Genomic DNA, 17,275 nt, shown 5'->3' with positions numbered 1-17,275 from the left:
GGGAGAAGCAGACTTCCTGCAGGGAGCCCGATGTGGCACTGGATCACTGGACTCCAGGATCACGCCCTGGGCCAAAAGCAGGCACTAAACTGCTGAACCACCCAGGCATCCCTGTTTTTCACTTTTTAAATTGATATTACAACCTTTAAAATACAAAATTAAAATCTTTAGTTTTCATATTAAAAACCCAAATGTTTCAAATACATTTTTTCACTAATCAGAATTACGAATACTAAACATCATATTTTATATACTCTGAAAGAGCTGATCTAAGAAGAGATGGCTTAAAATAGTAATAGTAATAATAATTTCTAAGAGACTTTGGATGATTTGAAACATGGACAATGAGACAAATAGGACTTCCAGAAATTAAACCTCATTTTAGTAAAGTATATTTTAGTAAGCATTAAGATGACAGTGCTCCACATTATTTTCATCTGTAAATAATAAGCTGTCCTAAAGTGTTTTATCATTTACAACCCTTGTGGTTTATTTATAATTATTTGATTTCTAGTATTTTTCTCTTTTGACATAATTATGTCTAGAGTGCTTAGCGTCTCGACAGAAATAGTTAAAAGTGCTTTTCTTTTCCTTGTTCTTACCTATAAAAAGATTATTTTTCTGATTTTTCTTATACTTAAGTGTATTCCTCTCTGGAATGTGATGTGATGTATCTTTAAATTACGTAGCAGTCATCAGAAGAAATAAAAACTTCTAATAATGCTTCAAGGGGCAACATGAAATAATGTATTAAGTAAAAAATAGTTAAGTTAAACTTTATTTGCCTTTAGAAATTTCATGGGGATTATCATTCATTTTCTGTCTTCCAGAGAGACACAAAAAAGCAGTGTACAGTCTGTCATTCTCTCTCATATCTAACAGCCAGAGGGACAAGTAAAGTAAGGCCCTTTGAAAGAATATGTAAAATGAAGTACTATCTCCAAAAACCTTTTAGAGTTAATTATTCTGAGGTAAAAATGTAATTGCTTGAAGCAAGACAAGGGAGAGGAGTTAATTGCACCAGTTATGAATTGTGATTATGACTCAGTAGAACCTATCATTTTAGTCATGTTATTAATTGTTCCAGCTCATCACTTAATTAAGTAAACACAGATATATTTGTATTCTGGACTTTTAGAACCAACTTGACGACATTTCTTATGACTAAAAAAGCCTAGCCACAAAACCTTAGTGAATAAGAAACTACAAATTATCATAGAAAAACATAATCAGTGAAAATTTAAGAAAAAGGCAAATAGTACATATTTAAAAATTTTATTATTATAATCTTAGTGATTTTTTTCTCTTTTTTTTTTACATTTTCAGGGTATATCTTTTTTCTTCTATTTATGTTTTAATGTTTCAAGATTTATTTAAATCCCAGTTAACATAGAGTGTAATATTAGTTTCAGGTGTACAATATAGTAATTCAACACATCCATACAATTTACTTATCATAGCAAGTGTGTTTCTTAATCCCCATCACCTATTTTATTCATTCCCCCCACACACGCCCAGCCACCTCCCCTCTGGTAACCATCAGTTCTCTATAGTTCACTTCTTGGTTTTGCCTGCCTCCTCTTTCTTTTCCCTTTTTTTTTTTTTTTTTGTTTGTTTCTTCAATCCCACTATGAGCGAGATCATATGATATTTGTATTTCTCTGATTTTATTTCGCTTCAGTCTAGCTCCATCCACGTCATTGCAAATGGCAAAATTTAATTCTTTTTATGGCTGGGTAATATCCCATTGTATATCTATACCACATCTTCTTTATGCATTCATCAGTCACTGGATACATGGCTGGTTCCGTAATTTGACTATTGTAGATAATACTTTACTATAAACATTGGAATGCAAGAATCCTTTTGAATTAGTATTTTTGTATTCTTTGGGTAAATACCTAGTGTTGCGATTGATGGATCGTATGGTAGTTCTATTTTTAACTTTGTGAGGAACCTCCATGCTGTTTTCCAGAGTGGTTGCACCAGTTTACATTCCCACCAACAGGGCAAGAGAGTTTCCCTTTTTCCACATCCTTGCCAACATCTGTTGTTTCTTGTGTTGTTGATTTTAGCCATTCTGACTGGTGTGAGGTGATATTGTAGTTTTGATTTGTATTTCCCTGATGATCAGTGATGTTGAGCAACTTTTCATGCATCTGTTCATCTTCTTTGGAAAATTGTCTATTAATATCTTCTGCCTGTTTTTAATTGAATAATTTGTTTTTTTAGGTTTTGAGTGTGATAAGTTCTTTATAGATTTTTGGATATTATCCCTTTATCAAATATTTCATTTGCAAATATCTTCTCCCATTTTGTAGATTGTCTTTTAGTTCTGCTGATTGTTTCCTTTGCTATGCAGAAGCTTTTGCTTTGATGAGATCCCAGTAGTTTATTTTTGCTTTTGTTCCCCTTGCCTAGAGAGATATATCTAGAAAGAAGTTGCTGTGGCCCATATCAAAGAGATTACTGCCTGTGTTCTCCTCTAGGATTTTTATGGTTTCATGTCTCACGTGTAGGTCATTAATCCATTTTTTTATTTATTTTTGTGCATGGTATAAGAAAGTGTGAGAAAGTTTCATTCTTTTCATGTTGCTGTCCGGTTTTCCCAACACCATTTGTATGAACTACCAAAACTGAAACCGGAAGAAATAGAAAACTTGAACAGAACAATAACCAGTGAAGAAATTGAACCAGTAATCAAAAACTCACAAGAAATAAAAGTCCAGAGCCAGATGGCTTCACAGGTGAATTCTACCAAGCATTTAAAAGAAGAGTTAATACCTGTTCTTCTCAAACTATTCCAAAAAAAAGAAAAGGAAGGAGAACTTCCAAATTCATTCTATGAGGCCAGTATCACCCTGAGAAAGGTGATAAAGCAGATAAAGACTCCACTAAAAAAAGAGAACTATGGGCCAATATGTGATGAATGTAGACACAAAAACCCTCAATAAAATACTAGAAACCAAATCCAACAATACATTAAAAAAAATAGTTCACCATGATCAAGTGGGATTTGTTTGTGGGTTGCAAGACTGATTCAGTTTTCACAAATCAATGTGATACACCACACTAATTAAAAAAAAGGATAAGAACCATATCATTTTCAATAGATGCAGAAAAAGCATCTGACAAAGTATAACATCCATTCATAATGTTAGTGTTTTTTAAATGACCATAAATCTGAGTGTGACTAATGTCAGTGATTTGATAAGATTAAAACATCTATACATTTATCTTTTGTGTATTTCAGCATAGTTGTAATATATTCTTTGAATTATTTTTTTATAGTCTTGAGGTTTTTTTTGTTTTTGTTTTTGTTTTTTACACTTATCATGCTATGAATTCACAGGGAATGGGTTGCCGCAGCTCAGGCTCCTTTCCACTCATTCTCACAAAATATGCTTCTCTGGATGGGGCAGACTGACATTTCAGTTGAACTCAAGTACCTTTCTCTTTGGCTTCCTTTTTCTGATCATTTTCCTTCACTTCAGGAAGTGCTTAATATGCTCAATACGTACATTAATTCTCTTGGCAAGAATCTTGCCCTTAACTTGTTTGTTTACAACAATGTCAACAGCATGCTGAGGAACATTGTAGACTTCCAATTTTGCCATGGTAACATTTGTGGGGCATTACTTTTTGAACAATACCCATTCCTTTGATGTCCACAATGTCACCTTTCTTGGAGATTCACATATATGAGACCAAAGGATCAACTCCCCACGTTTTCTTAAAGGCCTAGAGAACATATAGCATGGAAAGAACAGTGTGGGAATATAGGTAGATGACATTTCAGTCAGTTGGACCAAATGAATCAATAATAAGCAAAGACATGGAAAAATGACTAATAAAGAGTATATCCAAGAACTAGAAGGTAAAGTTTGGATTCAGCGTGGTATACCAGTCTTAAAAGATGAGGTTGGAAAGGCAAGTCAAGGACAGGATATAGAGAATTTGGAATGTCTACATAAGAATTCTAGATAATTCGGTGGATAACTGAATGGGGGAGTGGTCACTGACAGCTATTGAGTAGGGTTTTTTATAACGATAAAATAAAAGCTCTTCATCCATAATCTTACCAAGTTGCCTGATTTTACAGATGATGAAACTGAAGTGATTTGACAAAGGTCACATACAGAGCCAGAGTGAGGGCCTGTATCTTTGAATGCCTATTCTAGATCCTTTTTATTATACCACACATTTCTTCAGATAGGATAAAGTAGTTGGTCTGGGCAAGAAGCATTTCAGGGAGAGAAAAATAAACAGTACAATAACAGAATGTGGATCTAGAGAGCAAGAAAAGGCACAGATGGCTCCCAGGTTTGAAACCTGGTATTGGCTGTGGTGGGGGAAGAACAGGTGAAGATATATAAGACAGCATGGTATTTTACAATAATATTATGCATGCTTATGAAAGCTGTATTGCCTTTGATTTGGTTATCAAAAAATGAGTAGATTAAATAGACTAGTAGAGAGAAGAGTTGCTATTTTTATTCTATTTGGATACTTGTGTTCATGTAACAGTCTTGTAAATATTTTGTTTAATCAGTACTTTCCAGGAAGGCAGTTATTTATGTGTATAAAAATCTATAATCAAAAGATACAAGGTTTTCAATTTACTTTGGTCATCAATTCAATATGGATCCCCAAAATGACACATACATCTTCTTCATTGGACACTACAAAATGGTCCTTGGTAGCTTAAGGTGTAATACATCGGGGAAATGATAGAGACTTATTCTGTTAGATCATGTAGGGTATATCTTGGTAAAAGGTAAATTAAGGAATACATTTGTGTTTCTTTACCAGAGCTGTAATGTTTTGACTTTTAGAGCATCAAGAGGTACAACAGATGTCAGTATTTCATTTGGATAGGCAAATAATATATGATATAACAAGAATGTAAAAACATTTTCTAATATACTACTTGGCTGTTTATAAACTACAGAAACCCAACACAAATTATATTGATCTGTGCTAGCTTTAGACATGGTTAGATTCAGATGCCAAAATGCTGTCAGAAATTTTTCTCCTTCATTTCTGTAGTCTCTTTTATCTAGGTTAACTTTATTTTAGTCAGGTTCTTCTTCTTTCCATAGGGTGACAAGATAGTCACTAGTAATGTCAGGCTTGTGCTCTGATAGATTAGAAACACAATTATCTCTGTCCTAACAGTTTTACCAAATTCTCAGTTTCACTCATTGGACCATTCTGGGCTATGTGCATAGTCCCAAATAGTAACTGCCAGGGGTATGGAAATTGTGATGTGTGAGGCTCTGTTATGTTTCCACTAGTAGAGTCTTAGAAAGTTGTCAGCCTTACCTGAAGCACATGTACTAAGAGTGAGAGGGTGTTCCCCAAAGGAAAATTAGGTTCTGTTGCCAGAGGGAAGATCAGCACTGTTAAATGAATGAAATAATAAATGAAAGGTATCCACTGTTGATAGGCATTGCTTTATAAATATATGTCCATGCATATGTGGTACATAATATGGCAGCCCTAAATAATCCATACTATTAATTGAGATCGTTTAAATTATAATGGAGCTTGTTTTGAATTTATATGAAAGTATGGCTTTGCGAAATAAATAATTTTCCTGTCATGATGATGAAGAATTATGATGACTACAGACACTTACATTGCTTTATAAGACAATAATGAATTTTAATTCTTATTTGGCTAAGACTGAATTTGTTTTGCTTAATATTTATTTTTAATCAGAAACATATCAACATTAAAACCTACCTAATTGTAATTTTTAATACTTTTCATAGGATTCCCATAGAGGTTCTTCTTTGGCTGTACATAGAAAAATAGCCATTTTATTACCTTTTTTCTCAAAAATCACTTGATACTAATAAAATTAGCATAATTATATTGTTAATCTTAGCTCATAGTTATCTCATAGTCCATAATTTTAAATCTAGGAATAGAGAAAACTTAAGTAAACATTTTTTTTTCTTAAAAAAAATACTTAAGGGGCACCTGGGTAGCTCAGTAGGTTTAAGCATCTGCGTTTGGCTCAGGTCATGATCCCAGGACCCTCGGAGGTTTAGTATATAATAGTATGGATTATTTAGGGCTGCCATATTATGTACCACATATGCATGGACATATATTTATAAAGCAATGCCTATCAAGAGCGGATACCTTTCATTTATTATTTCATTCATTCAACAGTGCTGATCTTCCCTCTGGCAACAGAACCCTACATCAGGGCTCCCTCATGAGGGAGTCTGCTTCTCCCTCTCCTGCTCCTGCCTCCGCACATTCTCTCTCTCTTTCTGTCTCTCTCTCTCGTACTCTCTAATAAATGAATAAAATCTTAAAAAAAAAAAAAACAATACTTAGGCACATGATCACTATTGAAATGGGTTTAGGTGTGAATGGGAATCCACCAACATAGAACAGAGACCTATCTTTTCAAGAATGTCTGATAGTAAAGAGCAGGATTCTTACAGAACAAAAATGTGAAAGACGTTTAGATAAATATAATCATTGTGTCTCAAAGATTTTCTTACTCCTTCTCCTTCCAGTTAGGTTTTGTGTCTACTGTGTAGTCTTCATGTACATGTACCAGCACTTTTAAGACTTCACTGCCCTGTTACATTTACATATCTTTTTCTACACCTAATCTAAAAGTTCCATAAAGGCAGGAGCAGCATCATATATATCCTTTATCTCTAACTCCCAACAGAGGACCCGGACCACTCAGTAAACATTCCATAAAAGATTGAATTGATGGTAGCACCTTTAGAGCATAGTTCTGAGAACTGACTTGTAGCTGTCAACAGTATATCTATTTTGTTGGTGTATGTGACACCGTATAATTTATACGCTAATTAGAATCCAGGCTTTTTTTTTAATTCCTCTCAATTTTCCACCCTTTTTTGCTCTCCCGTACCCCACCCAGTATTCAGTAGCCCACCATTTCCAAGTTTCCACACTGGTGCTTCACCTCTTGGCTCTGACCTGACATATAAAATGGAACTAGAACTCTACTTTTTCTGAGATGTTATGCAAATTGATTAATTTTTCTTTTTGTCTCACTTTATTCTTTTCAGAGAGTTTGTTTCCTATTTGTGTCCATGTTAGATTAAGTGTGAAAATAGATACATTTTTTTTTAATTCTTCAAGGAAAAAAGTATAAATCAAAGAGGTTTTTCATTTCCTTGGGTCAAAAGTAAAAATTAAGTGACATATTCCCTTTGCTAGGCTATTAAGTATTTATATTTTTAAATTTGGAATTTAATTAACTTTTATATTTATATTTTCTTTAATTCGTTAATTTAATTTCTGAGATCAGTAACCTTATACAGAATTATTACTATCTAAAGTTAGGAAGTGTTACTATAAATATTAATATGCAATAATTAATATCTTCTCTTAAATCATAACACACCTTTACTTAGTTATATGTGAATAAATGTAAGTTCTACCAACAAAATTTTGGAACCACAACACTATTTATAAAATAGCAGTTATGGTGACAGTACTTTATATAAAATCATTTCAAATAGTTAAAAGTAAAATCCAGGGACTAGTACTTACTATATGAAGATATCTTTTTTTGTGTGGGCTAACAGTAATTCTAATTAGAAGGACATCTTTAATATAAAGATAGATGGCATGATGTCATTTTTCAATTTCCAAAGAGATTTTTTTGGAAGGTGTTTACTGATATGAGAGGTTCACACACCATTTCTGAACTATATGTTATTTCAGAATTTTTGAATATGGAAAAGAAAGAAAAATGAAAAAGGGTAAAGCAAGAAAAGAGAAGACAAATGTGTAATAATAGAAATGCTGTGCACACGTTTGCAAGTTCTTTTGAAAGGATAGAACTAATACTAGACTTTAAAAAAAAAGCTGTGGAGATGCAGTAAATATAGTAGGAGACTGATGTGGAGTATAGTAGAAATTAGTATCATTTTCACGCATCTCATAAAAGCTTAAGGTGATTTTAGGATGGATGTTGTGTATTTATATATTTCATTTATTTTTATTATCAGTCTATAGGAGCATTCCCATAGTTAACCCTTCATGTGTTCTTTTTTTCTTGATTTATAATCATGCAGGTAATCATAATATTGGGCAAAAACAATAGTGATGTTAAAATTTTAAATAATTTAAAAACAACTCTTTTAAAAGTTATGGTTAATATATTTCTCTTCATAAAAATTATGTTAAAACATAAGAATTAAATTAAAAACTACAGTTTGCCATATATAAGTGTTTTCAACTATATAAAAATGTTCTGATTTTGAAAAGAAGTACTTATTTATAAAATATAATCATATTTAACAGATATTTAAAATCTTTTAAGATTTACTTTTAAGTAAATTTTCTCAGTACTTCGTGTGTGCAGGATAAAATGTAAGGATGTTTCTAATTAATCTTTATAATTAGTGTAAGAAGTAATCATGGTTAAGCTTTCTAATTCTAATACTTTAACATACTGCAGCATTTTAGACAAATGATTTTCTACAAAAAAGTCTATGAACAAAATTAACAACATGTTTTAAAAAATTATTTCTCAGCCTGCTTCTTGGAACTGAATGCACCTAATCAGGAGGAATATGAAGGATATATTTGACATTCCTAAGAAATGTTTCTAGAAAACTCAGCTTGTTTTCAATAAAATGAAATTATTTTATAGACAAATTAGAATGAAACAAAATCTCATTCCTATAAACTGTATGTGTGAAAAGAAAAGTTGGTTGTGTGTGTGTACATGAGTGTTAATACATGTAAACATATTTATGAGGTGACCCAGTATAGAATTTGAATTTATACTCTGACTGCTTGCTCCTTTCAAGAGCACAATTGCTAGAAATGCATGGTGGCATTTCTTTAATATATTTTTACCCAGATCTGTGTTTTCAAGATAACATGACAATACTTGCTAAAAACTAGCTAATGCATTATTTCAGAGAATATCTCTACCAAATCCCTGCTCACATTTCAACAAGTTGCTTCAACCTGCCCATTTTAATATCTAGAACAAGGAAAGCAATCCCTTCAGTGTTTTGCCAGTGACATAACACTCACAGTTTTTTATCTACCTGGAGAGTCATAAAACAGTGCCTGTGTATCTTTGTGCTGCCAAAATAAAATTTTTAATATTTATATTTTAATTTTAGGGTTTATAGAAAATATCATACTGATTTTATACTTTTTACAATAGTATTTGATTGTAATTAAATAAAATAGGCTTGTAATTAAATAAAATAGGCTAGGTTTTGGGGATGTATGTTTCAATACAAATTAGCTAAAATGCCTTTATATTCATATGGTCACATTGCATCATTGTAATTATTCCTGTGACTTCAGTAATTTTTTAGTAACCTTTGATAATATAATGGTGATCCCTATTTTTTTAAAACGTAACTGTGACTGCCAAAAAAGAGAATTACCTATCTAAGATAGTCTTTTTACAAATTTAAATACAACATCCAGGTAATATCATTCTCAAATCGTTCTTCACCTACCTAAAGTGATTGAAATTTTTTGTATTAATTATTTAGAAATAGCTGTTATTTTTATGAAGTTCCATATTCTGTGCCAGTTTAGTTGAAAAATCAAAAATACTACTAGCAACAATTTTGTTGATCTCTGAAAATATTAGTCACGAAACAAGTAAGGCTTGAATAATACAAAAATTGCTAGGTGGTAAGGAACATGAAATTAATTTTCTGAAGGGACTCAAGCTAGAATTTTACTACTTTTATCTTTACAAACTTTGTATTATAATCCAGCACTCTTTGTTTTTATAGGTTTTAGATTGAAGGTATTCTTAAAGCTACAATAGGTTAAGAATATCAACAGTGTTTTTATTTTGGAGCTATATAAAAATGTTACCATTGATGTATAGTTATGATACCTTTTAAAAAAAATAGTTATTTCTTATAACTTCTACTGCAATGCACAAAGACTCCAGGAAATTTTTTAATAATTTTAAGCTGAAAATTGCTTTTCAGAAATTCTGATTTACAAGATAATTGTATTAAAATGCGATAAAAGTCACTTTAGAAGTTGTGATATTTCTCTTTCATAACTTATGTTTAAACTAATTTTCAATTTATTATTTTTTTAGGATAGCAAAGTAATATAATGTATATGTGCAAAACAGAAGTATTATTTATACGTATTTTTTTTAATTACAGGTAAAGATTATAGTTCCCAACAGCACAGCAGGTCTGATAATAGGGAAGGGAGGTGCTACTGTGAAGGCTATAATGGAGCAGTCAGGGGCTTGGGTGCAGCTTTCCCAGAAACCTGATGGGATCAACTTGCAAGAGAGGGTTGTCACTGTGAGTGGAGAACCTGAACAAAACCGAAAAGCTGTTGAACTTATCATCCAGAAGATACAAGAGGATCCACAGAGTGGCAGCTGTCTCAATATCAGTTATGCCAATGTTACAGGTCCAGTGGCAAATTCCAATCCAACCGGATCTCCTTATGCAAACACTGCTGAAGTGTTACCAACTGCTGCCGCAGCCGCAGGGCTATTAGGACATGCTAACCTTGCTGGCGTTGCAGCCTTTCCAGCAGTCTTATCTGGCTTCACAGGCAATGACCTGGTGGCCATCACCTCTGCACTTAATACTTTAGCCAGCTACGGATATAATCTCAACACTTTAGGTTTAGGTCTCAGTCAAGCAGCAGCAACAGGGGCCTTGGCTGCAGCAGCTGCCAGCGCCAACCCAGCAGCAGCAGCAGCCAATTTGTTGGCCACCTATGCCAGTGAAGCCTCAGCCAGTGGCAGCACAGCTGGTGGTACGGCGGGGACATTTGCATTAGGTAGCCTGGCTGCTGCTACTGCTGCAACCAATGGATATTTTGGAGCTGCTTCTCCCCTAGCTGCCAGTGCCATTCTAGGAACAGAAAAATCCACAGATGGATCAAAGGATGTAGTTGAAATAGCAGTGCCAGAAAACTTAGTTGGTGCAATACTTGGCAAAGGAGGGAAAACATTAGTGGAATACCAGGAGTTGACTGGTGCAAGGATACAGATCTCCAAAAAAGGAGAATTCGTACCTGGCACAAGGAATCGGAAGGTAACCATTACTGGAACACCAGCTGCAACACAGGCTGCTCAGTATTTAATTACACAAAGGATCACATATGAGCAAGGAGTGCGGGCTGCCAATCCTCAGAAAGTGGGTTGAGTGCCCCAATTATACATCAGATTGTTTTAACCCCTCCTTTACCCCATTTTCAAGAAGGATGTACTGTACTTTGCAGAAGTGAAGTTTTTCTGTTATTAATATATAATTATGCAAATGAATGCGACTATGTTGACAATGTGTATATGTAAATAATATGTGTTTTACCAGATGTTTCATAGAAAGAATTTTTTCTTGATCTGTTTTGTTCTCTATACTTTGCTTGTGTATATTTGTCAGAGGTGTTTCTAGTGTAAGATTTAAGCCTGCCATTTTACCAGCATTATTGTAGTTTAATGATTGAATGTAGACAGGGATATGCGTATAGTTTTCAGTATTAGTTCTAGATAACACTAAATTAACTACTGTTAGGTTGAGTATGGTGGGGTCAGTGACCTAAAATGGAGTGAGGCCAAAGCACTGTCATGTAAGTCTTACTTCCTGCTTAGGGCACAGTGAAGTAGGAAACAATATTTTGAAAATAAGTTTTAAATTTAAAATGATCAAAAAGCAATATAGTTGCATAAAAGCACTGTAAAATATTTAAAAGGTTAAAACTGTGGAAAATTATATTGGTAAGTTTACAGATCAATAAAAGCACCTGTTCTCCATCTGAACTAGACAATGGAAATAATGCTGCATGCTGGCCATGGCCCATTCTTCATCATTTGTAAGTTCAACAAAAGTTCTCACATGGAGTCCCACCTCTTCAGAGGTTTGTACATTTGTTTTTAAGCACTGAATTCACTACTGATCCCATCGCCTGGCCAGTAGAACAGTCATTACTCCATTAACATCCTCACTGTTTAGACACATAACTGTGGTACAGTGTATTGGAAATTTTATAAACAAAAGTGAAAGTGCCAACAAATTATTGATAGCTGATAATGTTTCATTATCTGCAACTGCTTGATAAGTATGTTGCATTTTAAGAGCTTATAATTGTGTATAATTTGTTAACACTAGAAACCTATTAGTATTGTGAATGTAGATTTTACTGTGAAGCTATCTGTGATTTAGCTGTTTGCTCCCATGATGGAGTCTTTGCAGCATGGCGCTAGCAGCCAATGCAGTTTCTAATACTCGGTAATTTGCATGTTTTGTGGAGCATTTTTATGTCACCAACCAGACAGTATTTCCTGCATGCTTATTTAGAAGAGGCAGTTTATCTTGAGAGGTAGTGTGATCTACCTTTGTCAGGCTTTTTGACAGGTCATTTCAAAGTAAGCCTTTGTTCCCAAGACCCAACAACTGTCACCCTCTTCTGTACCTCTCCTGAGTGCCAACTGTCCAGGCCATTTGACACACCATCTGTTAACCTCTGAGTTTGCCCACTCAAGGCCACTCATAGGGGCATCCATCCCCAAGCACCTCCTCATGCTGTGCATGCAGTCTTAAATTCAATGGACAAAAATAAAATGCTGGCTACCTCTGGATCATCTGGCTGAGCAACTGAATTACAAAAGAGAATTACTTCCATCTCAACTTCAACCCATTGATTACGTCCATCCTAGCAAGCTAAATGGCATCCCAGCTGCTCCTTTCTGTGCAACCAATTAAAGAACAATGAGTGTGATGCTCCATGTCTGAATTTCGTCCAGCCTCTCTCTGAACTGTGATCTTTGTCCTCATGAACTTTCCCTTTTGTTCATTGAACTATATGGACTCTTCATTTCATATTGATTTACTGTGCAATTTACTTTTGGACATTGAGAACTTGAAATTATTTCCTGATCCCTTCCCCTTCCACTATTAATAATTCATTTCTGTCAAACTGTAAGAGTAGATTCATATTTTTTTTTAGTTTTTAACATTGGACTGTTATTTCATTTAGAGTTCTCTATCTCTAAATATTTATTTAGAGAATGATTTTAAAAGGGAATGATATGCTTGTTTAAATGAAAGAGAAAAGCTGTAGTAAACTGTGTTAATTGGTAATGACTATTTATCGTCGATACTCTGTAGCTGTGTAAGTTTTGACAAATAGTGTATCTCGTGGAATCAGTGGTTAGCATTGCCGCTATTATATTTACTCATTTTATCATTATAAATGTGCTTAGTTCATCATGTAGCATCACTTGTCTCCCGTCTCATTTTTTCCTTGCATGTCACAAGTCTCAGATCATTTATAATACATTAACAGTAAATAATATCTATGTAAATTTCTTTCACCATGCTGTCTCAGAGTCAGCAGTGAACAAAGGCAAAGATTGGGGCCCCACTTAGTTGAAAAAGAGAAAGGAAGTGATCTAGGATGTGTATTAGAAGCATTTCAAATGTTGGGTCTTTAAAATGTTTTGTTCAGTCTTAGCAAATCTTCAACCTTTTATTTCAAAATTCCAGTAGTCCACTGTGGAGCCCATGCATTTCATCTGGAATTTAATGTTACTTTGAAGCCAAACCATTTAAACAATTATGTGTATTTTATTAGCTAGTATTGCTAAAAATGCACTCAGTTCGATTTTAATTGTAAATGGGAATTTTAAACTTTTGCTAGTTGGCATGGTTATATGTTAGTTAAATCTGAAAGCTAAATTGAAGATATTTACATTTTAATTTATGGTAACAGATAAGGGTTTGTGTGCATTATGTGTAAATCAGCTTCATGCTGTCTAAAAACTTATTCTCTGAAATTTATAGACCATGTAGAATTGATTTGTGATGTGATGCTTTAATTTACTGGAAGAAAATTAGTATGGCTTCAAACTGCCACAGGTAGGCATGTAACAATGGCTGTTCAGCTATACTGATCCAAAATGGAGAAAACTGATGATACAAGGGCCAAACATCTTATGAAATGCAACTATTTATAGACTTGTTTTGCTATAGGGAGGCTGGTGAACATGCTGAATACGAATTACCTCAGTTCTGCAGCTTTCTATGTCTTTTTAATGCATTCTGTTTCAGGGTCACTTTCAATCAATATTTCATTTACTTACTGAGATTGAATGGGCGCTCTGAGACACAGTGTGCTGTTTATCATACAGATTGGACACCTCATTCTAGATCCAAGATCTTTTCCTCAACACTGGGAGCTGTCCTTTCAGCACCACAAAATTACTGCTTGAAGTTGCATTGCAGTTTTTTTTTTTCCTTTATCACTGGGAGCTTTTCTTTCAGCACCACAACATTGCACCTAGACTTTTTAAAACGGCTGCCTTCCTCTTTGCACTGAAGACCAATTTCGTCTGCACTTCCAGTTATTGCTATTACCTGTAGGACTTTCAATCCTACTTCACCTCACCCACCCCACTCCTGAAACAGTTAAATGTATCTATTTCTGTGGAAGTCATTTTCTCATTGAATGATCAGAAACAAAGATAAATTCTAACCTGTAACGGCTCATTTCGACTCATTGCTTACAATAGATCTAAGCTCTTTTTTCTGCTTATTCGACTCCTTCCAGCTTCCCATCACATCTGTAACAAACTTTTAAAATTATATTGCCACACCACCATGCACAGCCTACCTGCACAGTAGAGATAGATTATTCCATCGTATTCAGATGGTTAACAGAGGTTAGCAAGTCCTGTATTATATATTTATATCGCTTTCTAAGAAAGTGCATATTAATGTTTACTTTAAGAATGTGTAAATGGTGCTATCAAGAATCTGATAAATTTTATCCCAGTTTTTTGTGTACCACTTCTAATGTATGAGATTTATTTTTCTATTGGAAAAAAATAAACAGTATGAAAGCATTAAATTGGTAGATTTTAGTAATTTAACAATGAATGGAATCACTATGTTACAGGCCCTATCTTTCCTTGGAAATTTTAATGGTGGTAATAGATTTCAACAAAGGTACTGATAATCACATTTTTTTAAGCCATTCTTATATTGCATTCTTGATTCATGTGCTGATTCCTCACTGAGTCCTTAAGTAAATTTTACTTACTGTAAGTCTTCTCCAAGAAGGGAATTCTTGCTTTCCAAGGCAGCAATTGAAAAGAATGAAAATATAATTTAATACTCTTTACATCACAGACACGATTTGAGAGCAGTTACTCTGTTAGTAGGAGAAATTCATCACTCATTAAATACAGGGCAAGCATGGCTATCCATAATAATTTTGGGTGCAATGCAGTCTTAGAAATTTAATGTACACACTTTATTTAAATGATGCAAACAGCCATATGAAATTGCACATGATTAGAAAGCAGAATGAATTCATTTTGCCTCCTGCTTGGTTTCTCATAAACATGAATACATAATATTGTTATGCACTGTTGTTCATAGATGTCTTATTACATAAAGGGTAAGTATCATTACTTTAACAGATTATTTTTGGAATTCTGCATGTTATTTTTTGTTTCATCAGATATGTGCCCCAATAAAATAACATTTTTTCCAAAAAAATGAAAGTATTAGAAAACTTGTCATGTTAATTTTGAAAAAAAATGAAGTGTAGTGCATATTACTAGGTAGGATGTCATTCCACTGGTCTATATATTAAAAAAAAAAACTGTTCTTGAAAATTGAAGCATTACCTTGTGTAATTAATAAAGTAATCAAATCAGATTTGTAAATAAAATATTGTTTAAATCTAAAGTATTCAATATTTTGATTAGATTATTTTTTTAAGGAAAAATATTTAACGTGTATGTGCCGAATTTTTTTTTAAATAGTTTTTTATAATTGCAATGGAAGGGCAATTGTCTCATTACAAGTGGTACAGAAGCCAATACTTGGGTTACCATAGATATATAAACAAGTAAAAACTGTGGAACAAGTTTTAAGCTCATTTTGGAAAAAAAAAAAACAGTTCTGTAGAAATGCATATTTGTATTTGTTTCTCTAATAAATCTGCAAATAGCTTTAAACACAAATTAGTTTTAATTATTTAAATTATGAGTTCTCTTAAGTAATTTAACATCTGTTTTGCCTTACATTTGTGAAAACATTGTCTCATGGAAATTAATAGAGCTTATTGTGAAAAATCAAGGTAGGTCTGCATTTATTTGAAAAGGTCAGGTATTTAGCATTCAAGTATGTTTACCTCTATGAAATGATTAAAGAATTTTTACAAGAAGACACACTTCTCCACCCCTCCCCAGTCACATCAGTTTGGCCACTGCCCAAAACTAAAAGGCCAATTTGTATCAGCTTTAGTTCAGTATCAAAGAAAAGAACAAAAAATAAGTGAAATCACATGTTGAAATGGTTGATAATAAAAAGATTATTTGATATAGATAATTGACTTCTTTTTATATAGTAAGGAAGAAATTTGAACTCTTCTGAACTGCAGTGCCTCCATCTTCTTTAATGTGATTTACACATTATGATTGAAATTGTTATATAAATTACATATATTTCCCTTGCATTGTGACCTTATAATAATTTATGTTGAAAATGTTTTAGGATAAAATACAGTTTCTATTTCTGTTATTAAATAATGTAGAGTCCCCATTTTTTAAAACAGTTTTGTCGAGAAGTATACTAAATATATATATATACACACGCAAATGTATGTTTATATATATTTTTTTAAAGATTTCATTTATTCATGAGAAACACAGAGATGAGAGAGAGAGGCAGAGACACAGGCAGAGGGAGAAGCAGGCTCCATGCAGGGAGCCCAATGTGGGACTCAATCCTGGGACTCCAGGATCATGCCCTGGGCTGAAGGCGACACTAAACCGCTGAGCCACCCAGGCTGCCCTATATATATATTTTTAAATTGTCATTCTGGTTGGGCAGAAATACTAAGCTTTTGTTTAAGGACTCAATTGAGTATTCCAATACTGTTGAACTACAAAGAGCCTTCAATTATAATGAAGTCATTTACTTTACAAATTTAATTTTATTCATGAAATGTTTTGGGAGATCTGGCTTATGAAAGCTTAAGCTTATCCATTTTTATAGCTTTTGATCAATAGCAAAAATAGTGTTTCTGTCAATATTTGAGATGGTGGGTAATTATATCTTTCTTTTTCTTGAAAGAAATTATTGTAACCTAAATTTCAAAATTACTTCTCAAAATTTCCACACTTTTAATGTTATATAACTTTTTAAATAATATATATCAAGTCTTTAATACATAAAGTAATGTATTAACAATATTTTATTATATATATTTACCAAAACATCTTGGATAGATTTTA

At 33.2% G+C, this 17,275-nt stretch overlaps 1 protein-coding gene across 5 annotated transcripts in view; it reads left to right on the top strand.

Annotated features, from left to right (window-relative positions):
* Window positions 1–13,242, top strand: part of NOVA1 (NOVA alternative splicing regulator 1) — a 148,692-nt gene extending 135,450 nt beyond the window's left edge. For all 5 annotated transcript variants that reach the window (XM_072838086.1, XM_072838085.1, XM_072838088.1 and 2 more), the window contains one exon: window positions 10,170–13,242. In XM_072838086.1, the coding sequence (XP_072694187.1) occupies window positions 10,170–11,174 (1,005 nt within the window). In that variant the 3' untranslated portion in view covers window positions 11,175–13,242. The remainder of the gene's footprint in view (window positions 1–10,169) is intronic.
* Window positions 13,243–17,275: the final 4,033 nt, after the last annotated feature.

This window comes from Canis lupus, chromosome 9 (assembly GCF_048164855.1).
Source record: "Canis lupus baileyi chromosome 9, mCanLup2.hap1, whole genome shotgun sequence".
Taxonomy (NCBI): domain Eukaryota; kingdom Metazoa; phylum Chordata; class Mammalia; order Carnivora; family Canidae; genus Canis; species Canis lupus.
The sequence above is the reverse complement of the archived record's forward strand: the minus strand, read 5'-3'. Positions and strand labels throughout refer to the sequence as shown.